The 24,432-nt window shown below is 42.0% G+C and overlaps 1 protein-coding gene across 2 annotated transcripts; it reads left to right on the top strand.

The window, feature by feature from the left end:
- The first annotated feature begins 5,551 nt into the window (after positions 1 to 5,551).
- LOC135545742 (uncharacterized) lies at positions 5,552 to 23,235 on the top strand. Of its 2 annotated transcripts, none has more exons than XM_064973573.1 (6): positions 5,552 to 5,815; positions 6,126 to 6,458; positions 7,168 to 7,422; positions 7,611 to 7,850; positions 7,971 to 8,087; positions 21,700 to 23,235. In XM_064973573.1, exons 1-6 carry the CDS (start codon positions 5,767 to 5,769, stop codon positions 21,939 to 21,941), a joined length of 1,236 nt encoding a protein of 411 aa, XP_064829645.1. In that variant the 5' UTR covers positions 5,552 to 5,766; the 3' UTR covers positions 21,942 to 23,235. The 2 variants fall into 2 exon arrangements, with proteins under 2 accessions (XP_064829645.1, XP_064829647.1); XM_064973575.1 differs by having other exon boundaries at positions 5,553 to 5,815; positions 7,611 to 7,742.
- Positions 23,236 to 24,432: the final 1,197 nt, after the last annotated feature.

Raw genomic sequence — 24,432 nt, 5'->3', positions numbered from 1 at the left:
TTCAAATGATACCAAGAATATGCATATCCTTGCCTCTGGGTCTGAGCTACAGGCAGTTAGATTTGGGTATGTCTTCAGGCGGAAATTGAGAACAAAGGGATGCAGCCATAACAGGTTTTAAACAGCCATCACTAACATTGAGTGGCTGCTGCCACTATACTGACTCAAATCTCTAGCCACTTTAATAATAAAAAATTGGATGTAATAACTGTATCACTAGTCACTTTAAACAATGCCACTTTATATAATGTTAACATACCCTACATTACTCATCTCATATGTACATCAAGATACATGTATGTATGCATCTTGACTATGCCGTTCGGCGATCGATCATCCATATATTTATATGTACATATTCTTGTTCATTCCTTTACACTTGTGTGTATGAGGTAGTTGTTTTGAAATTGTTAGATTACATGTTAGATATTACTGCACGGTTGGAACCAGAAGCTAAAGCATTTTGCTACACTCGCAGTAACGTCTGCTAAACAAGTGCATTTGACCAATAAGATATGATTTGACGTACATATTAAACTTCAATCATCTCAGGCCAGCGGCATAACATATTAATTCATGGTTAGATCAGAATCGCTGTCAAAATCATTGGTCTGTACAGAGAATTAAGTCCAAACCACAAGTCCAAATCCCACTCTCCATCCATGTCTTAGGAAAGGGCTGAAACAGACACATTTTTATGAAAATTATGTTTTGCATAGAAAGAGATTTGATTGGTCTGAAGCCAAATCCAAACTGGCCTCCCTTGGGGGACGTTTTGCTGCACTAGAAAAACCCACAGCTCAGCTCAGCTCAACGCTGATTGGCTAATTATTTTATCATTGTTTTTATCAAGGGAGGCCAAATGCTTGCTGGCATCAATCTATCAAAATGTCAGCAAAATGTCATAATCTTTTGTTCCAGACAGCATCAGGTACATGGACTAGACATACGGACACAGAGGGGTGCTATTTCCCTCGCTCGCACTGTGTATGTTGAGTCTACTACAGTCATGGCCAAAAGTTTTGAGAATGACACAAATTTTAATTTTCACAAAGTCTGCTGTCTCAGTATGTATGATGGCAATTTGCATATACTCCAGAATGTTATGAAGAGTGATCAGATGAATTGCAATGAATTGTTCTTTGCCATGCAAATGAACTGAATCCCCCCAAAACATGTCCACTGCATTTCATCCCTGCCACAAAAGGACCAGCTGACATCATGTCAGTGATTCTCTCATTAACACAGGTGTGAGTGTTGACAAGGACAAGGCTGGAGATCACTCTGTCATGCTGATTGAGTTCGAATAACAGACTGGAAGCTTCAAAAAGAGGACTCTCCCCAGATCTTAATACCATTGAGAACTTGTGGTCAATCCTCAAGAAGCGGGTGGACAAACAAAACCCCACAACTTCTGAAAAACTCCAAGCATTGATTATGCAAGAATAGGTTGCCATCAGTCAGGATGTGGCCCAGACGTTAATTGACAGCATGCCAGGGCAGATTGCAGAGGTCTTGAAAAAGAAGGGTCAACACTGCAAATATTGACTCTTTGCATCAACTTCATGTAATTGTCAATAAAAGCCTTTGACACTTATGAAATGCTTGTAATTATACTTCAGTATTCCATGGTAACATCTGACAAAAATATCTAAAGACACTGAAGCAGCAAACTTTGTTGAAATTAATATTTGTGTCATCCTCAAAACTTTTGGCCACGACTGTACAGTGGCCCCCACAACTTTGACAGAGGCCCCAATCAGTGAACACTTGACTGGCCTGCACGGAGCCCTGACATTAACTCCATCGAACACCTTTGGAATGAATTCGGTACGCTGACTGCGAGTCAGGTCTAATCACTGAACATCAGTGCCCAACCTCACTAATGGTCTTGTGGCTGAAGAGAAACAAGTACCCGCAGCAATGTTCCAACATCTAGTGGAAAGCCTTCCTAGAAGAGTTGAGGCTGTTACAGCACCAAAGGGGAGAACAACTCCATTATAATGCCCATGATTTTTGAATGAGATGTTGGATGTGCAGGTGTCCACATACTTTTAATCATGTAGTGTAGATTTAATATTTTAGTGAGGGTGATTTGGAACTTCCTGCTCTTACTAAGCATATTTTTTTTCAAACAATGAAATGAGAACATTGCAGTAGCTTTTTGGGAACTTAGCATCCCTCTCTCTCTTTTGGTCTCTCTCATCAAGTTCTCGCAGACTAAATTTAGTGTGACTTTCTTCTGTATTACATTTGATCTTACAGCCCTCATGCAAATCTATTCTACAGATCTCTTGTTCACTTGTGTGTGTGGTGTATCTTACTCCTGTGTTGTATCTCATTTAATGCTTTATCGTATACATTACAACATTTTCATGCATTGGTCTGTGAAATGAAGAAGTGAGATCAAGAGAGTATTCAAACACTTCCTTTCCCCTCCCTGAAATGACACAATCTATTGCGTGTTTTGGTCAAACATTCTAGTCACACGATGTGGCAGGTTGATTTAGTTTGTAATCCGAGTTTGGAACTTCAATAATGAATCCACTGATTGTGGTGTTTGGACTTTTGATGTCAGAAGAACTGTCTAATGGTAATATCCAATGAGTGCACTTGTTTGCACAATTTTTTTAAATACTAGAACCGATAGGCCTCGGTGATCCCCTTCAAGCCAATGAGCAGTCACTTTGACTGCAACGGTCTCAGTGTAATTAATACATTTAATATACAGTTAATTCGGAAGTATTCAGAACCCTTTATATTCTCCACATTGTGTTACGTTACAGCCTTATTCTTAAATGGATTAAATAATTTTAATCCTCATCAATCTACACACAATAGCCCATAATGACAAAGTGAAAACAACAGGTTTTTAGAAATGTTAAGACATTTTATAAGAGAAAGAAATATCTTATTTACAAATGAGACTCGAAATTGAGCTCAGGTGCATCCTGTTTCCATTGATCATCCTTGAGATGTTTCTACAACTCTATGACTTGCCTGATTAAATAAAGGTAAAAAAAAAGATGTTTCTACAACTTTATTGTAGTCCACCTGTGGTAAATTCATTTGATTGGACATGATTTGGAAAGGCACACACCTGTCTATATAAGGTCCCACAGTTGACAGTGCATGCCAGAGAAAAAAAACAAGCCATGAGGTCAAAATAATTGTCTGTAGAGCTCTTACAAAGGATTGTGTCAAGGCACAGATCTCGGGAAGGGTACTAAAGAATATCTGCAGCATTGAAGGTCCCCAAGAACACAGTGTCCTCCATCATTCTTAAATAGAAGAAGTTTGGAAACACCAAGACTCTTCCTAGAGCTGGCTGCCCGGCCAAACTGAGCAATTGGGGGAGAAGGGCCTTGGTCAAGGAGGTGACCAAGATCCCGATGATCACTCTGACAGAGCTCCAGAATTCTTCTGCGGAGATGGGAGAACCTTCCAGAAGGACAATCATCTCTGCAGCACTCCACCAATCGGGCCTTTATGGTAGAGAGGCCAGAAGGAAGTCACTCCTCAGAAAAAGGCACATGATAGACAGCTTGGAGTTGCCAAAAGGCACCTAAAGGACTCTCACCTAAAGGACTCCTAAAGGACTCTTGGGCCATGAGAAACAAGATTGAACTCTTCGACAAGTCTGGAGGAAACCTGGCACCATCCTTACGGTGAAGCATGGTGGTGGCAGCATCACGCTGTGGGGATGTTTTTCAGCAACATGGACTGGGAGACTAGTCAGGATCGAGGGAAAGATGAATGGAGCAAAGTCTCAGAATGTCTTTGAGTGGCCCAGCCAGAGCCCGGACTTCAACCCTATCGAACATCTTTGGAGAGACCTGAAAATAGCTGTGCAGCAACGCTCCACATCCAACCTGACAGAGCTTGAGAGGATCTGCAGAGAAGAATGGGAGAAACTACCCAAATACAGGTGTGCAAAGCTTGTAGCATCATACCCAAGAAGACTCGAGGCTGTAATCACTGCCAAAGGTGCTTCAACAAAATACTGAGTAAAGGGCCTGAATAGTACCTATGTAAATGTGATATTTCAGTTTCTTATTTTAAATACATTTGCTAAAATTAAAAAACTGTTTTTGCTTTGTCATTATGGAATATTGTGTGTATATATTTTTTAGATTATGGCTGTAAAATAACAAAATGTGGAAAAAGTCAAGGGTTCTGAATACTGTAAAAATGTATTTCCTTTTGATGTGGCATGAACACAACCAGTCTTGATGTATTAATCTGATTGCCAAATAAATCACTTCAAAAAGTAGGTTACCTAATAAAATATTTCCAGCATCTGAACAGTGTACTGTGCAACCTCCAACTTTCCTTCAATTCGCAAGTGGCTGAAACTACTATCGCCCCTGAGATTGATCTGAGATTGATGTGTCTTTCTGTTGGCGGCCGTCTCAGTCAAATAAATATAAAAATACTGTATTTGGACAGGCAAGGAGCTACTGTAGTCAGGGCCAGGCCCCCTAAGGCCCACCAATAACGGCCCTAGCGGCCCTGAGTGAGGCTACAGTTTTTTCCATTCTGTGAAACATATATGTTTGTCTGTGTCACACCTTGATCTGTTTCACTTGTCTTTGTGTTTGTCTCCACCACCTCCAGGAGTAGCCCATCTTCACCATTATCCCCAGTGCATTTATACCTGTGTTCTCTGTTTATCTGTTGCCAGTTCGTCTTGTCTTGTCAAGCCTACCAGCGTGTTTTTTCATGCTACTGTTTTTCCTAGTCTCTGTTTTCTAGCATTCCCGGTTCCGACATTTTCTGCCTGCCATGACACTGAGCCTGTCTGCCTGACCATTCAGCCAGCCCTGACCTCGAGCCTGCCTGCCACGTCTGGAGGAAACCAGGCACCGCTCATCACCTGGCCAATACCATCCCTATGGTGAAGTATATGAACAACACAACATCTAAATTCTATACACTTGCCATAGTGAGTCCTTCATTTAAAGATTTAACATGTTTTTTACCCTTTATAGTCTCAACATACAGCCATACTAACCATTTCCATCTAAAACATGGTATTGTGTCTAGCCAACAGCTGAAACCCAAAAGGAATCAGTTGTACCCGGCCGAAGACACCAGAGAGCCACAAACCATTATTAGGGAAACATTGGACTTTGATTTGCTGGTCCTCTCTGTTTCACTTCTTATTTCTCTCACCTCTCCTCCTCTCAAATTCCTGTCTTTCTACGTCTCTCACTTCTTCATTTGTTTTTTTAATTATCACAACCTAAAATGGAGTGAAAGAACCTACTAATTGTGAAGAAAAAGGTAGTGTATTCATGTCAGTGTTGGACAGCAGGGTGTGAGAGCTGACCACTGCCCTGACACAACGGATGAGGTGTTATATTCTCCGGCTCCAACATCTCTTCTTCACACTCAAATGTAGCGTCACTTATCACATACTATATTTGACATCCTGTCGAAATCCATCACACAGGAGACATGTAACCAGCCTGTCTGTTTATATAATGAAGAAGTGAGACTTTGATGACGTCGCCCTTCCTCTTTCCTCTGAGTCAGAACCTATGATTAGGGTCAAAATTATACTTCTGCTGTTACTCTTCACAAACTGGGTGAATTCTTCTGAGTGGCAGGAACAGCTATCTCTCATACTATCCTTGCATTTGTTTTGTTTGTGCTGTAAGACATTGCCAGATTATGGAAATGCAGCTCTGAATAGAAAATAGAGGACTTTGTCGAAGTACCAAAGTTAATTTTATAAACTGAGACCCTGCATTGTAAAGAGACATGGAGGCTGTTTTAGGACTGTTGGTGATCTCAGCAGGAGTGTCTCATGGTAAGAAACATCTTTATATGTGTTGGTTTCCCTCTTCTTTTATGCAGAATATAATATCAGTAGTCTTCTATACATGTAGCAGAAATGACGGATGGTGATAGACAATATTCAGAACACTGTAGAAGACAGTTGTCTCTTTACTCATTGTCCCATGATAATGATCACTGACTTAATGATCCCTATCACGTTGATGCTGTTGGTTTGGTTGTACTGTTAGCCGCTTGTATCCTCATCTGTAAAATGATACATGACTTGATATGGGTTAGAACAGTGATAGTCACTAGTGTCTATTTTTCTTCTTGATCATCAGGCTTGGAGTCTTCCTGTGATGCTAGACAGAATGGATCTCAGTGTTATGGAGCTCTGGGGGGAACTGTCTATCTCCAGCTGGCTGATACCACGGCATATAATCACTACTCATTTCATAAATGCTCAACTGGTGCTCAAACAAAGATACTGAAAACAAAGGTCACACTGTCTTCAATTAGTGCGTCTTTTATTACCAGAGTACACTTCTTCATAAACAATAGGACATTGAGGTTAAATAACACACAAAGGAATGATTCTGGTGAATACCTGCTCCAAACATATGATTCAGATGGGAAATCATCAGGGAGCAGAGGACTACAACTGTTCATCGAAGGTAAATAACTTACTTGCCAGATAATAACTTGCAAAATAATTATTACATATGATAACTTTGACAAGCTATTTCTCTGGCTAAACTACAAATATGTGACTACCTAATAATACAAATAATGAGAAATGCATTTTATGTGTAACCATGGAGTCATTTTTATTTTCATATGTCACGACCTCCGCCGAAGTTGGTGCCTCTCCTTGTTCGGGCGGTGTTCGGCGCTTGTCGCCACCGATCCATGTTTCTGTGTTCCATGTGTTATGTCTTGAGTGTACACACCTGGTTCCCATTAAGTTATTATTAGTTCCAGATGTATCCCTCTGGTTCCCATTATGTCTTGTGTGTGATTGTTCCTGTTATGTGTTATTGTTGCGTGTTAGGATTTGTTTCTCGTACATGGATTTAATGTACTGTTATTTTTCCCGAGTAAAGTCCGTTATTTTTACTCAGTTCTGTTTCCTGCACTTGACTCCTTCCTCACCTATACACCACTGACGCTGACATCATAGTCTACTGAAAATACATAGTCATAACCACATCCATCAACATTAAATCATCTGTATTTCAAATAACCAAACAGTTATTGTGTGTCATGAATCTGCTGCTCCTGTTGACTACAGTAGTTTCTGTGGCTTTCAAGAAGAATGGCTGTTGGTGTGTTGTAATGTGTTTTTCCCTCTTACAACAGTTACATATCCTCCTTCCCCCACAGCTCCAGTGTCCAGTCCTCAGCTGTCCTCTGAGTGTCTGTCTCATGGAGAGATGAGGGTGTCCTGCTCCTCTGAGGGGGATGGTCCCCAGTACAGCTGGACTCTGGATGGACAGACGCTGAGAGACACTGATGCCCCTCCTGATAATAAGACAAACACCGTCACTCTGAAGAAAGGCCTGTCAGGAAATCTCACCTGTACCGTCAGAAACAACATCAACCGTAATACTGTCAGCAGAATAATCTCACACTGTTCAGGTAATCTACTGTTCAATTTACTTTGTTAAAAATACATTATGATCAACAATATCAAAGATTAATGATGATTATAATGATCAATGAGAAATAATATCAATAAGAATTGACCTGTTTCGAAACAGCACTATCCATTTGCCAGCATGTAATCCAGATACGAATGTGATTACTGTTGTTTGGATTGCCTACAGGGCTGATGTATGTTAACTGCACCTTATCCAACGGGACAAAGATATCAGAGTGGGTGAATGCCACTGGTAATAGCCTGTGTGTTGAGTCTACAACAGTGACGACTGAGTCTCCCACCAGTAAAACCTTCACTGGTAAGGGCCTGGGGCATGACACCCTAATGACCTCCAGACCCAGCAATCACACCCAGGGCTTGACTAACAGCACTTGTACTAACACCACTCAGACCCTTTGGATTTTTAGTAAGTGATCATGCTTATTCTGATGTATAATTGCTATCATTATCATTATTATCATTAAGATGTTTTTATAATGGAGCAATCTTCATTCTTATATGTTGTTGTGTCTGCTTCCTCTCTTAGCCAAAAAGTACATACGGATGGCAGCAGGGTCTCTGGCAGGAGTGGTCCTTGTCTTATTGATAGTGTTGGCAGTTTACTGTGTCCAGAAGAAAAATAAACCTCCTTCAAAGGCTCAAGGTTAGAGGACATTTAACTGTAGATCTTCATTTTACTCTAATACTACAATTGACCATGTCAGTCTGTCAGGGAGATATTTAGACATAATCTCTCTCTCTTTCTCTCTCTCTCTCGCGCGGTCTCTCTCTCTCGCGCGGTCTCTCTCTCTCTCTCGTGCGCGCGGTCTCTCTCTCTCTCTCTCTCGCATGCGCACGGTCTCTCTCTCTCGCGCGCGGTCTCTCTCTCGCGCGCGGTCTCTCTCTCTCGCGCGGTCTCTCTCTCTCTCTCTCTCTCTCGCTCGGTCTCTCTCTCTCTAGCTCGGTCTCTCTCTCTCTCGCGCGGTCTCTCTCTCTCTCGCGTGGACTCTCTCTCTCTCGCGCGGACTCTCTCTCTCGCGGACTCTTTCTCTCTCTCTCGCGCGGACTCTCTCTCTCGCGCGGACTCTCTCTCTCGCGCGGTCTCTCTCTCTCTCGCGCGGTCTCTCTCTCTCGCGCGGTCTCTCTCTCCCTCTCTCTCTCGCATGCGCGCGGTCTCTCTCTCTCGCGCGCGGTCTCTCTCTCTCTCGCTCGGTCTCTCTCTCTCTAGCTCGGTCTCTCTCTCTCTCGCGCGGTCTCTCTCTCTCTCGCGGACTCTCTCTCTCTCGCGCGGACTCTCTCTCTCTCTCGCGGACTCTTTCTCGCTCTCTCGCGCGGACTCTCTCTCTCGCGCGGTCTCTCTCTCTCGCGCGGTCTCTCTCTGCGCCGGTCTCTCTCTCTCGCGCGTGGTCTCTCTCTCTCTTGCGCGGTCTCTCTCTCTCTCGCGCGCGGTCTCTCTCTCTCGCGCGCGGTCTCTCTCTCTCGCGGTCTCTCTCTCTCTCACGGTCTCTGTGTCACTCTGTCTCTCTGTCCTCTCTTTCCTCTCTGTAGCCTGTGGGACAGTGAGTGACAGTGTCTACCTTACACCATGTCTCCTGCAGAATGATGATGTCAACATCTTGAAGATTATTTTTTTTACTCCAGTGCTAAACTCTTCAGTCCAAAGGTTGATGAGTTTAGGCCCTAAACGTTCCACATGTTAACTGATAGTGATTTCATGTTGCAAAAAAAGAATAGCAGTCAGAAATACAGTATCTACTAACTATTACGTTGTTAAGAGTAAGATAAACAGGATAACAGCTACAATTTTTATTTATTTATATATATATATATATATATATATATATATATATATATATATATATATATATATTTCATTGAACAAGTAAACTTTTTGTACAGTGTGTGTGTTGCAGATGTATTGGAGGAGCTGTTTAATCTCACTCAGTCCTACATGGTTCTCTTGTCCTCTGACGACCTCCGCATAGCTGCGCTGGCCCTGCTATTGGGCCCTGTGGAATGGAGGGGGGCCAGGTCTGGGCCGATGGAAGTGGTGATGCTCTGGTGGTGGGTGGGGCCTGTGGGATGTGCTGGTCTGGTGGGGCGTTGAGGGGGCCTGGGGCTCCTTAGTGGTGCAGTGGTCTGGTAGGGGTCTCTGGGCGGTCCTCTGTCCAGTGCGGCATAGAGTCTTTGTCTACCAAGTGACATGTCCTTTAGAGACTTTGCAAACACCCCTACTGTCTGCTTCCTCAGGTGGGAGTGGTTGTACAGGTGCTCTGGGGTGATTATTGAGAGGTGAGCAACGTGCACGTTCGGGAGTAGGCCACACCCTCTGGTGATGTCAGCATTGACTTTCTGAATGGTACGGGATGAAAGTTTTTGCGGGGCAGCAAAGCGGAGATGGTGATGTGGGAATTGGGAACCGCTCAGAGGCTCTCTCTTCTACTCTGCTGGCCAGACTGTCGACTCTCTCCTGCTCCTCTTGCAGGTTGTTGGTGCTGTAGTTAATAACAATGTGGCCTAGTGTGCCAAAGTCAGGCTGGAACAGGATGTGGAGGGCATCCTGTGTTTTTGGGCACCATATTTTGGACACCGTGTAATGGAGGAAGAGTTTATCCTCTTGGATGAATTTCCCATTTGAGTCAATGAGGATGGCCACCTCAGTGGGTTTGACCAGACTAGTGCGTTTACAGTCTGTGGCTGGGGTACACAGGGGTACACTCTCTCACTGATGAGCTATAGGTGTACCTACCATAGGAGTTGGGACCCTTTTTTGTTGGTTATGTTGTCATAGTTGTGCCTAGGGGGGCATATGGGGGAGGGAATGCTGTCAACTCCAGGCAGGTGCCACACTGTGTGCTGACAGTGTCAAATTCTTGTTTGGTTCTGGCATTTAGGTCACCACAGACTAGTACATGTCACTGGGCCTGGAAATGATTGATTTCCCCCTCCAGGATGGAGAAGCTGTCTTCATTAAAGTATGGGGATTCAAGTGGGAGGATATACAGTTGAAGTCGGAAGTTTATATACAACTTAGCAAAATACATTTAAAATCCGTTTTTCACAATTCCTGACATGTTTTTATTGGGTCAGTTAGGATCACCACTTTATTTTAAGAATGTGAAATCTCAGAATAATAGCAGAGAATTATTTATTTCAGCTTTTGTTTCTTTCGTCACATTCCCAGTGGGTCAGAAGTTTACATACACTCAATTAGTATTTGGTAGCATTGCCTTTAAATTATTTAACTTGGGTCAAACGTTTTGGGTAGCCTTCCACAAACTTCCCACAATAGGTTGTGTGGATTTTGGCCCTCCTGACAGAGCTGGTGTAACTGACTCAGGTTTGTAGGCCTCTTTGCTCACACACGCTTTTTCAGTTCTGCCCACACATTTTCTATAGGATTGAGGTCAGGGCTGGCCACTCCAATACCTTGACTTTGTTGACTTTAAGCCATTTTGCCACAACTTTAGAAGTATGCTTGGGGTCATTGTCCATTTGGAAGATCCGTTTGGAAATTGCTAACAATGATTAACCAGACTTGTGGAGGTCTATAATCTTTTTTCTGAGGTCTTGGCTGATTTATTTGGATTTTTCCATGATGTCAAGAAAGAGGCACTGAGTTTGAAGGTAGGCCTTGAAGTTCATCCACAGGTAAACCTCCAACTGACTCAAATTATGTCAATTAGCCGAACAGAAGCTTCTAAAGCCATAACATAATTTTATGGAATTTTCCAAGCTTTTTAAAGGCACAGTCAACTTAGTGTATGTAACCTTCTGACCCACTGGAATTGTGATAGAGTGAAATAATCTGTCTGTAAACAATTGTTGGAAACATTACTTTTGTCATGCACAAAGTAGATGTCCTGACCGACTTGCCAAAACTATAGTTTGTTAACAAGAAATTGTGGAGTGGTTGAAAAACGAGTTTTAATGACTCCAACATAAGTGTGTGTAAACTTCTGACTTCAACTGTAGGTAGCACACAGAAGGACACTTTTCTCTGTTAACCTGTCTAGGACTGGACCCTGTTCCGGTAGCGGAAACCCTCGCCAACAGCCAATGAAATTGCAGGGCGCCAAATTCAATCAACAGAAATCTCATAATTCAATTTTCTCAAACATACAAGTATTAGGCACCATTTTAAAGATACAATTCTCATTAATCCAACCACAGTGTCCGATTTCAATAAATACCATTTTGGCGAAAGCAGAACATATCCTTATGTTAGGTCAGCAACTAGAAAGCATACAGCAATTTTCCAAGTAAAGAGAGGAGTCACAAAAAGCAGGAATATTGATCAAATTAATCACTAACCTTTGATATTCTTCATCAGATGACACTCCCGGGACAACATGTTACACAATACATGTATGTTTTGTTAGATCAAGTTCATATTTATATCCAAAAACTTCAGTTTACATTTGGCTTTGCCTCAAACATCTCGTTAATTTGCACAGAGCCACATCAAATCACAGAAATACTCATAATAAAAATTAATAAAAAAGATACAAGTGTTAATCACAGATTTAAGGATATACTTCTCCTTAACCTGTTAACTCTAGGGGCGCAATTTCATTTTTGGATGAAAAACGTTCCCGTTTTAAACAAGATATTTTGTCACAAAAAGATGCTCGACTATGCATATAATTGATAGCTTTCGAAAGAAAACACTGACGTGTCCAGAACTGCAAAGATATTTTCTGTGCGTGCCCTAGAACGTGAGCTTCAGGCAAAACCAAGATGAGACGGCATCCAGGAAATGAGCAGGATTTTTGAGGCTCTGTTTTCCAATGTCTCCTTATATGGCTGTGAATGCGAGAGGAGTAAGTCTGCCCTTTCTGTCGTTTCCCCAAGGTGTCTGCAGCATTGTGACGTATTTGTAGGCAGATCATTGGAAGATTGACCATAAGAGACCACATTTACCAGGTGTCCGCCCGGTGTCCTGCGCCGAAATTGGTGCGCAAAAGTCAGCTGCAAGTATTTTTCCACGGAATTTAGAGAAGAATACAGGCTTCCACGAACGATATATCAATGAATAGATATGTGAAAAAACACCTTGAGGATTGATTCCAAACAACGTTTGCCATGTTTCGGTCGATATTATGGAGTTAATTCGGAAAAAGTTTGACGTTGTAGGTGACTGAATTTTCGGTTCGTTTCGGTAGCCAAATGTGATGTACAAAACGGAGCGATTTCTCCTACACACAGACGCTTTCAGGAAAAACTGCGCATTTGGTATGTAACTGAGAGTCTCCTCATTGAAAACATCCGAAGCTCTTCAAAGGTAAATGATTTTATTTATTTGGTTATCTGGTTTTTGTGAAAATGTTGCGTGCTAAATGCTACTCAAAATGCTAAGCTAGCTTAGCATACTCTTACACAAATTAGTGAATTGCTATGGTTCAATAGCATATTTTGAAAATCTGAGATGACAGTGTTGTTAAGAAAAGGCTAAGCTTGAGAGTAGGCGCATTATTTTCATTTTATTTGCGATTTTCAGAAATCGTTAACGTTACATTATGCTAATGAGCTTCAGGCTATAACTGTATACAGGTTTTTTTCATAGCCAAATGTGAACAAAACGGAGCGATTTGTCCTACACAAATAATATTTTTTGAAAAACTGCACATTTGCTATGTAACTGAGAGTCTCCTCATTGAAAACATCCGAAGCTCTTCAAAGGTAAATGATTTTATTTATTTGGTTATCTGGTTTTTGTGAAAATGTTGCGTGCTAAATGCTACTCAAAATGCTAAGCTAGCTTAGCATACTCTTACACAAATTAGTGAATTGCTATGGTTCAAAAGCATATTTTGAAAATCTGAGATGACAGTGTTGTTAAGAAAAGGCTAAGCTTGAGAGTATGCGCATTATTTTCACTTTATTTGCGATTTTCAGAAATCGTTAACGTTGCGTTATGTTAATGAGCCTGAGGCTTTAGTCACGATCCCGGATCCGGGATGGAGAGTTTCAAGAAGTTAACCTCTCTGGCCCACCCGACACGCTAGCGTCCCACCTTGCCAACAATAAATGCAAATGCGCTACGCCAAATGCTAATAACACTCGTTAACCTCTTGAAACTCCCCATCCCGGATCCGGGATTGTGACTAAGCCTCAGGCTCATTAGCATAACGCAACGTTAACGATTTCTGAAAATCGCAAATAAAATTAAAATAATGCGTTTGCTCTCAAGCTTAGCCTTTTCTTAACAACACTGTCATCTCAGATTTTCAAAATATGCTTTTGAACCATAGAAATTGACTAATTTGTGTAAGAGTATGCAAAGCTAGCATAGCATTTTGTGTAGCATGTAGCACGCAACATTTTCACAAAAGCCAGATAACCAAATAAATAAAATCATTTACCTTTGAAGAGCTTCTGATGTTTTCAATGAGGAGACTCCCAGCCACATACCAAATGCGCAGTGTTTCCTGAAAGCGTCTGTGTGTAGGAGAAATCGTTCCGTTTTCTACATTGCGCCTGGCTACCGAAACGAACCGAAAATGCAGTCACCTACAACGTGAAACTTTTTCCGGATTAACTACATAATATCGACCGAAACATGGCAAACGTTGTTTGGAATCAATCCTCAAGGTGTTTTTTCACATATCTCTTCATTGACATGCAGTTCGTGGAAGCTTGCTTCTCTCTCTGTGCCCCATGGAAAAATACTGGCAGGTGACTTTTGCGCACCAATTTCGGCGCAGGACACCGGGCGGACACGTGGTAAATGTGGTCTCTTATGGTCAATCTTCCAACGATCTGCCTACAAATACGTCACAATGCTGCAGACACCTTGGGGAAACGACAGAAAGGGCAGACTCATTCCTCTTGCGTTCACAGCCATATAAGGAGATCATGAAAGACAGAGCCTCAAAAATCCTTGTCATTTCCTGGATGCCAAGTCATCTTGGTTTTGCCTGAAGCTCACGTTAAAGGGCACGCACAGAGAAGATATTTGTATTTCTGGACACGTCAGAGTGTTTTCTTTCGAACAGTAGCAATTATATGCATAGTCGAGCATCTTTTTGTGACAAAATATCTTGTTTAAAACGGGAACGTTTTTCTTCCAAAAATGAAATAGCGCCACCATAAGTGTAAGAGGTTAAAACTCAAACGTTCATTAAAACACACATGCAGGGTACTCAATTCAAGCTACACTCGTTGTGAATCTAGCCAACGAGTCAGATTTGTAAAATGCTTTTCGGCAAAAGCATGAGAAGCTATTATCTGATAGCATGCAACACCCCGAAATACCAGAAGGGGTACGTAGCCGGCGCTACACAACGCAGAAATAAAATATAAAACATTCATTACCTTTGACGAGCTTCTTTGTTGGCACTCCTATATGTCCCATAAACATCACAATTGGGTATTTTTTTCAATTAAATCGGTCCTTGTATACCCAAAATGTCAATTTATGAAGACCGTCAGATCCAGGAAAAACACAGTTTTTAAACGCAACGTTATTTTTTTAAATTAAAAAAGTTGCCTATAAACTTTGACAAAACACTTCAAACTACTTCTGTAATCCAACTTTAGGTATTAGTAAACGTTAATAAACGATCAAATTGATCACGGAGCGATCTGTATTCAATAGGCACAAGTTTGGAAAACGTAGCCAGCTTTTCCGATTCCATTTTTCACAGCTGTGGACCTGAAAACAGGATGTGGCTATTACTCAGATGACCAAGGATTTAGTTGAATCGAAATCACAACACTGGCGACATCGTGTGGAAGCTGTAGGAACTGTAATCTCACCCTTAAGTATTTTTCCTTCCAATAGACAATATATAGACTGGCGGATTGATTTTTTTTCGCCGTCGATTTTGTGATCAGGTTTCCTTGCGATTTTGACCACGGAACTCGTTCTGTTATAGTCACAGAGACACCATTGAACCAGTTCTAGAAACTTCAGAGTGTTTTCTATGCACACATACTAATCATATGCATATACTATATTCCTGGCATGAGTAGCAGGACGTTGAAACGTTGTGCGATTTTTAACAGAATGTTGAAAAAAGTAGCCCGATCTCTAAGAGGTGCAACCGCTGTGTCAGATTTCAAAAAAACTTTACGGAAAAAGCTAACCATGCAATAATCTGAGTACGGCACTCAGACTGTAACGGCTTTCTTTAGGTGAAGGAGAGTTGGACCAAAATGTGGCGTGGCTATTTAGATTCATGTTTAATAAAACAACTAAACACAAACACTACAAAACAAGAAACGTAACGTGAAAACCGAAACAGCCTAAACTGGTGCAAACTAACACAGGAACAATCACCCACGAAACACTCAAAGAATATGGCTGCCTAAATATGGTTCCCAATCAGAGACAACGATAAACACCTGCCTCTGATTGAGAACCACTTCAGACAGCCATAGACTATGCTAGAAAACCCCACTAAGCCACAATCTCCAATACCTACGAAAAACCCCAAGACAAAAACGCACCACATACCAAAACCCATGTCACACCCTGGCCTGACCAAATAAATAAAGAAAACACAAAATACTAAGACCAGGGCGTGACACAGACGACATACACAACCCAAGAATATATCCGCCATGTTGGAGTCAACATAAGTCAGAAATAGCATTATAAATATTAACTTAACTTGATGATCGTCGTCAGAATGCACTCCCAGGAATCCCAGTTCCACAATAAATGTTTGATTTGTTCCATAAAGTTCATAATTTACGTCCAAATTCCTCCTTTTATTAGGGCATTTAGTAAACAAATCTAAACTCAAGAGGCGCAGACAAGTTCAGCGGAAATGCCGGACGAAAATTCCAAAAAGGTATATTATTAGTCATAGAAACAAACCAAACGATGTATAGAATCAATCTTTAGGATGTTTTTATCAGAAATGTTCAATAATGTCCCAACTGGAAAATTAATTTGTCTGTAGAAAAGCAATGGAACGAGAGGTAACTTTCTCATGACCGCGAGTCACAAGACCGAGGCTGCTGGCAGACCTCTGACTCAATCCCCTCTCATTCCCCCCTCCTTCACAGTAGAAGCCTGAAACAATGTTCTAAAGACTGTTGACATCGAGTGGAAGCCTTTGGAAGTGCACGATGACCCATATCCCACTGTATATTCAATAGGGGCTGAGTTGAAAACCTACAAACCTCAAATTTCCCACTTCCTGGTGGATTTTTTTCTCAGGTTTTTGCCTGCCATGTGAGTTCTGTTATATTCACAGACATCATTCAAATAGTTTTAGAAACTTCAGTGTTTTCTATCCAATACTACCATATGCATTTATTAGCATCTGGGACTGAGTAGGAGGCAGTTTACTCTGGGCACGCTTTTCATCCAAACGTGAAAATGCCACCCCCTATCCATAAGACGTTTTAAGATTATTTCCTTTTTAATTTCTAGCCAAATGTAAAATGTTCCAGTTTTGATTCATTTAAATTGAGTGAGTTAGGTCTGCTCTATACCAAATTAGCATACGCCCTGAATCCCATCCCTGTTTCACACCTGGTAGTTTGGTGGATGGGACTACTATGGGAGAATGATGTACATACAGTGCCTTGTGAAAGTATTCGCCCCCCTTGAACATTTCAACCTTTTGCCACATTTCACGCTTCAAACATAAAGATATAAAACTGTATTTTTTTGTGAAGAATCAACAACAAGTGGGACACAATCATGAAGTGGAAAGTGCATTTGTGAACAGCAGTTTTCAGTTCTTTCCACAGATTCTCGATTGGATTCAGGTCTGGACTTTGACTTGGCCATTCTAACACCTGGATATGTTTATTTTTGAACCATTCCATTGTAGATTTTGCTTCCTGTTTTGGATCATTGTCTTGTTGGAAGACAAATCTCCGTCCCAGTCTCAGGTCTTTTGCAGACTCCATCAGGTTTTCTTCCAGAATGGCCTTGTATTTGGCTCCATCCATCTTCCCATCAATTTTAACCATCTTCCCTGTCCCTGCTGACGAAAAGCAGGCCCAAACCATGATGCTGCCACCACCATGTTTGACAGTGGGGATGGTGTGTTCACGGTGATGAGCTGTGTTGCTTTTACGCCAAACATAACGTTTTGCATTGTTGCCAAAAAGTTCAATTTTGTTTTCTTCTGACCAGAGCACCTTCTTCCACATGTTTGGTGTGTCTCCCAGGTTGCTTGTGGCAAACTTTAAACGACACTTTTTAAGGATATCTTTAAGAAATGGCTTTCTTCTTGCCACTCTTCCATAAAGGCCAGATTTGTGCAACATACGACTGTTGTCCTATGGACAGAGTCTCCCACCTCAGCTGTAGATCTCTGCAGTTCATCCAGAGTGATCATGGGCCTCTTGGCTGCATCTCTGATCAGTCTTCTCCTTGTATGAGCTGAAAGTTTAGAGGGACGGCCAGGTCTTGGTAGATTTGCAGTGGTCTGATAGTCCTTCCAATTCAATATTATCGCTTGCACAGTGCTCTTTGGGATGTTTAAAGCTTGGGAAATGTTTTTGTATCCAAATCCGGCTTTAAACTTCTTCACAACAGTATATCGGACCTGCCTGGTGTGTTCCTTGTTCTTCATGATGCTCTCTGCGCTTTTAACGGACCTCTGAGACTATCACAGTGCAGGTGCATTTATACGGAGAGTTGATTACACACAGGTGGATTGTATTTATCATCATTAGTCATTTAGGTCAACATTGGATCATTCTGAGATCCTCACTGAACCTCTGGAGAGAGTTTGCTGCACTGAAAGTAAAGGGGCTGAATAATTTTGCACGCCCAATTTTTCAGTTTTTGAATTGTTAAAAAAGTTTGAAATATCCAATAAATGTCATTCCACTTCATGATTGTGTCCCACTTGTTGTTGATTCTTCACAAAAAATACAGTTTTATATCTTTGTTTGAAGCCTGAAATGTGGCAAAAGGTCGCAAAGTTCAAGGGGGCCGAATACTTTCGCAAGGCACTGTATATGGAGGAACATAATACTGTAACACAAGAGAAAGATGCACTCTATAAGTGTATTTGCCATTCTGGTAAAATGCATTGTCTATTGTATAGGACAGGAGACCAGAGGAGACCAGAGGAGGCCATGAGAGTATGGAACAGCTGAGCACGCTAAAAACATACCACACGAAGGGAAGGTGACACATAGGCGCCTAGTGCAACTGGACACACTAAAGATGGAGACACATAGTCTGCTGATCCGAGATAAAGACACACATACAAAGGAACACATTGAGCTAAGTGCAGGGCCAAAGCATAGGCCTGTAAAATAGAGGAATGTATAGTATTTTTAGTATAGCTGGACACGCTAAAAACAGAGGAGACACATAGTCTGCTGATCCTAGATAACACACACAGAAGAATGCATTTAGCTAAGTGCAGGGACAAAGCAAGGGTCTTGTCACCATTATAATCTGACAGAAAGCAGATATGGGCGTTATTGGGTGTGAACAAGCAGGATGTACAGATTGGGATGTAACTTCATTTGCATGTGGGATGGACTCATATGCTGTATGTGTATAAATCAGAGCGAGTGCTCTGAAAAATGTGTGTGTTCCGCGGACCACTCCGGCTTGCTATACTCTTGTATTAAAAGCCTATTGATTTCACAAAGTTCTTGTAAGCGTTATATTTGAACCGATTTTCCACGACACTACCAGCTCCCTGTAACCTAGAGGGCAACCAGTGTGTCCGTCTCCTCTATACCAGGTTTCATGTAGATGAAGTACAGGTTCCTGCTCTTTAGGCCAAAGGCAGATGACCACAGGCCTTGGATATTCAAGGATGAGATAGTTAAGTCTTTGTTTTATATAAAGTGTCCAATGTTGTAGGTCGTGTGGTTTGACCTCAGGCCAGTAAGTGTGAGCAGAGCCTGCTGAGCATCTGGTACATGCCATTGGCTTGGGCTAGTGTAAGAGTGGGGGTTGGACCTGTTTGCCTGTTCATAGCCTGGGCGTATGTGTGACTTCCATGTTGATGCCCTCTTTGTGGGGGTGGGGTGCATGGGGTGGGCAGGAGTGGCATAGGTCTGATCTGAGGGGGCCTAAATGGGGTGTGGGCATGGTTGACGTGGGGGGGGTGTTGATTTGTGGGGTTGTGGATGTGTCTGGGGGTGTTGTGGTCTGGATGTAAGTCCTCTTGGCGTGGGTCCTCTATGTGTAGGTCCATGGGGTGTCCTGCAGGTCTTGGAGGGTGTCTCGCTGGTCTGGGTGGGGTGTCTATTGATCTGTTGCTCCTGTGTGAAGTGTTGGGGATACGTTTGAGAGCGGTGTCCTTTAGAGTCTGGGCAAAGGTTGGCACTGCTGCCTTGTAGAGGTAGACCTGGTCATAGAGGCTGTTCAAGTCCAGGGTGGAGTAGTGGTTTTGAGGCACAGTCACGAGAAATACTTGCGTTTACCCGCTGTATTGTGGCAGGGTAGAAGTATTTTCGTGGTAGCAGGGTGGAGATAACCACTTGTGCGTTGGGGAAAGTAGAAGAAGCCTTTTCAATCACTCCCTTCAGTGCTGTGGCCACCCTTTCCTGCTGTGCTTTCAGGTCGTTTGTGCCTGTGTGTATTATTGTGGCTGGGTGACCCTAGGTGGTCCTCAGACAGAAGGTCCAGGGCGTGCTGGATGTTTGGACACCAGAGTTTAGACGCACTGTGTTTGGGAAAAAGTGTTTTTTCTTCTATATATTTCCCATTTGAGTCCATAAGGAGTAAAATCTGTGTCTTGTGTTTGTCCTCAGTGGGTGTGGGGGGGGTTGTCAGAAGGGCTATCAGGGTGGCTGACAGGGGGGGTGCTCAGAGGGGGTGAGAGCCGCTGGGCTCACCTTCTCCTCCAGCAGTCTGATCTTCTCCTTTAGTGCTCTGTTCTGCTCCTGCTCTTTCTCCTGTTGAAGTTGTCAGATATGTCTCTCTCCACCTCCAGCTCTCCGGGTCTGGTTAAGGGAGTGTTGTTGTGCTGGACTGTCGTCTGGGTCTGTGCTGACTGGAGTGTAATCGCCTGCTGTTCCAGCTCCACCTGCTTTACCTCCAGCTGGGTGAATTTATCCTTCATTTCAATGAGGGAGTAGCAATCTGTGCTGGGAGGTTGACTGTCCGCTGGGGGTTGCTCGTTTGTGGTGTTTATAATGAAGAGGTCTGGTCTGACCCGCTCGGGGTGGGGGTATCTTTATCAAGGGAGAGCTTCTCCTTCTGGGCTAATTCTTTAATTTGGTGAAAGTCTAGATGAAACTGTTTGGGGTTAACCTGTTCTATTACTGTTCCGGACTTATAGAGGTTTATATTAGCTGACTCGGTCCTCGTTGTCAAGTATCCTGAGTTTCCACCCCTCGTTAACCCCTCCTCTCTTAACAAAGTGGTAGTGTGCTAATATAGCACTGTGCCATGCCAGGGGATGGTTTGTTTGGAAGATAAGGTTGCTGATGTACCCATTTTTGTAATAGTCAGCAAATTTTCCATAAGGAGCTTCATTTTGTAATCTTTTCTTGCCTTATCATTCTTTACATACACAGGGTGTATTTTAATTACCTCTGAACAGCGGGAGGGAGCTTCTAAGGCCTCTCCATTTGGTTGGAGTAGACTGTTTGACTCTCCTGCCATTGTTTGGCTAATGGGCTTTGACACCTCTCACTTGACACGTCAGTGCTAGTTGAAGCTGTATCAAGCTTGGCAGACTTATGTTAGCATTCAGTCCTTATAAAGTAATGTTGTGTATTTTTCTTCTTGGCTTTTGGAAATAGAATATAGTTTCAGACTAAACATCACTCACTGAGTTCCAGGTTGGGTGGTGTTTTCAGGTTTCTGTTGTTTTTCAGATAATTTGCTGTATAGAATAATAATCCTTGGTAATTGTGAACCTTCCAGGTGATTCCGTAATTCTGTCCAAAATCAGGTTGTAGGTTTTAAGTTTTGATTTGAAGTGAGAGTTATGTTGTAGAGGGTAGCATCCTGTATGTGTTCCTGACAAAAAATCCAAGTTTATCTAACTCTAAATCTATCTTTTTTAAAGAAAATGCTGAAAAATGCAGGAGCTCATCTGATTGTGACCTCTGCTCTCTCTATTTTGCTCTCTCTCTGTCTCTCTGTCTCTCTCTCTCTTTCTCTTTCTCTCTTTTTGTCTCTCTCTTTCTCTTTCTCTCTCTCTCTCTCTTTTTGTCTCTCTCGCTCTCTCTCTCTCTCTCTCTGTCTCTCTCTCTTTCTGTCTCTCTCTTTCTGTCTCTCTCTCTTTCTGTCTTTCTTTCTTTCTGTCTGTCTCTCTCTCTTTCTGTCTTTCTCTCTCTCTCTCTCTCTCTCTCTCTCGCTCTCGTTATCTCTCTTTCCACAGTTAAGAGTGACAGCCAGGATGTGGAATACGCTGATGTCAGGATACTGAGGCAGGAAATGAGACAGAAGGAGAGGGAGGCACCGGTGAAGGTGGAATATGGGCAAGTGAACGAAGCGTGTGGTCCCCAGCAGCCGGTGGAGGTGGAGTATGGACAGATTACAATATTAGAGGGTCCCAGGAGGAAGGTAGACATGCATGAGGAGGAGTATTGTATGTATGCCAGTGTACGGAAAGGACAGTGAGCAAAGGAACTGTCTAGATAGAATATGGTAGAATAGAAGGAGCCTGAGAGTTGAATAACTGGTGCTTCGCTCAAATCTCTCCGTTCTCTTGAAGTGTTCACTTGTAGTCATGGATTTGAAAAGGATGCCGAAACAAATTCTACACCAATCCAATGCTTTGACATATATGTGGAGAGTAGGGAACAAGTGTACGCTTCAGGGAAAATAGAGATGATTGGGAATCAACCCCTGAGAGGCCCAGAGTTGACACAGATGACAGACATGTTGAATCATGTTGTCTTAGTTGCAGTTACAGCTGTGTGTTGCATGTTGATGCGTGTCAGTACATAGTATCTGTTTCCAGGAAGTGGAGACATTACTTCTGTTTTTCTTGCCCACATTTCTTTCTTTCCAAACTTTTTTTACACTTGGTTGTGTTGCGGTCACTTCTTGCTTTCAGATGTGTGATATGTCACAACATATTTACTGTTTTTGCTGTGTAAATACATCATTCTTGAATTATTCTCTAACATTCAATAATGTTTAAAGAATTACTGAGAGGTTTGTAATAATTGCATAACAGGAATTCATCAGCTATCATAGGCTACTTACTCATTTCCAATGCCTTACGTCAGTTCTTTAAAGCACGTAGTCCATCTCCCTAAATGGATCCATCTATATATATGATGTGTAGGTACTGTGTGCTGTATAAAGGTATAATGTACTATCTTAGATATGATCACAAATGTATGTACATACAGTAAATATGTGGATGCCATGGTGCTAGTCCTCATAGACAACCAACAAATAAGAGTATATTTTATTTTTTAACAAATATTATTTATTTTTGAGCTTTTGCAATCACATGTTAATGTTGTACAATTTTTTCTTCTTCAGAAATACAGTACATGGCAATATCTTTTCACACCATCAACATATTTGTTTCCACATCTTTAGTTTCGTAGTTTATAAAGTTGCTAATGCATTTCCTGTTTGAATCACATGATTTCCAGTCTAAAATCCCCTCAGCCAGAGGTAATCAACAGACTGAGTGGCTGAAAATATTATACAGTGGGTTTTTTGGAGACATAACCAAGTATGGTGATCTCCCCATATGTACTCTAACTAAATAATTATGCTGCATATCAAAATAAGAATAGAACACATTGCGAAGAGGATGTTGAGAAATTAAGATTCTGATGTTTCTAACAGTGTTGACAACATAATTTCTCATGCTTCATTGTTGATGCCATTGTGTGATGAAAAAATTGCGATTTGATAATAAAAGCTTGTTTTTTAAAAGCAAGCAACTGTTGGTGCCTGTATTATTAGATTCTGAAGTATAGAGGTCAGAGGTCATCCCATCTGAGCAGTAATAAACATAGTCATTATGACTCATCATAGGTGAACTCTCCATAACCCCAGGCTCACGAATGTCCCCCGTCTGTGGTTACCGATCTATAGGGCAGGTGGCCCAGATATGCTGCTCTAACCATCTATCTAACTAACATCTTCCTCTGATATCTTCATGTCTTCTGGTGTCTCCTATTGGACGATAATCAGGAAGTAAGTGCCTATAAAACCATATACTTTTTACAGCAATGCAATGAGCACAGTCCCCATCAACATGTGATGCAAACAGCTTAGATAAGACTTGGATAAGTCTTTGATCCTGTTTCAACCCTGCAACATTTATACGTTTGAGCAATCATGAAACTTTTCCACTTGTCTTTTTCGGCTAAAACAAGTGGTTTCTCTCCTTGGTGATCATGGATGTCTTCGATGGCACCTACAGAGTATACAGCAGTGGATTTCAAATTTGTTTTCAGATTTCCATTTGGCAAAATTAGGCAAAATCTGACGCAAACAACATCTATCTGTAGCTTATTTGCTTGTAAGGTCGTTTGCAACACAGTTTTCAGCCGATCAGCAAAGTAAAACTGTATTAATTTCAGTTTAATCTGGGTGGTTATTTATTTTGCTCACACTGCAGTTTTTTTGGTGTGAGTGTCACGACTTCCCGCCAAAGTCGGCTCGTGCGGCGTTCTCCTCTCCTTGTTCGGGCGGCATCTCCTCTCCTTGTTCGGGTCGGCGTTCGGCGGTCGACGTCACCAGCTTTCTAGCCATCGCTGCTCCATTTTTCATGTATCCATTTGTTTTGTCTTGTTTTGCACAACAGGTTTGTATTTCCCAATCACACTGCATGTATTTATTCCTCTGTTCCCCTTCATGTCTTTGTGTGATATTGTTTGTTACGTGTCATGTTTGACGCACCAGACTGGTGTTCGTATATTCCGTGTTTTGTCACGAGATATGTTTATTTGTTTGAACATAATTATTGTGACTGTTTGCTCGTTTTGCACTTTTGCCAAATGGCTGGAGGTTTTGACGCAGTGGCGTCCTTCTGTTGGTTTCTCCTGCCTGAAAGTGTGCGCCTGTTCACAACTCTCTGCTCACCTGACTCCGCTACCAGTACGCACACCATTGATAGTGAGTTTTGTGTGAGCATAGT

This window comes from Oncorhynchus masou, chromosome 9 (assembly GCF_036934945.1).
Source record: "Oncorhynchus masou masou isolate Uvic2021 chromosome 9, UVic_Omas_1.1, whole genome shotgun sequence".
In the NCBI taxonomy this organism is placed as follows: domain Eukaryota; kingdom Metazoa; phylum Chordata; class Actinopteri; order Salmoniformes; family Salmonidae; genus Oncorhynchus; species Oncorhynchus masou.
This window is presented reverse-complemented; position numbering and strand designations above follow the sequence as displayed.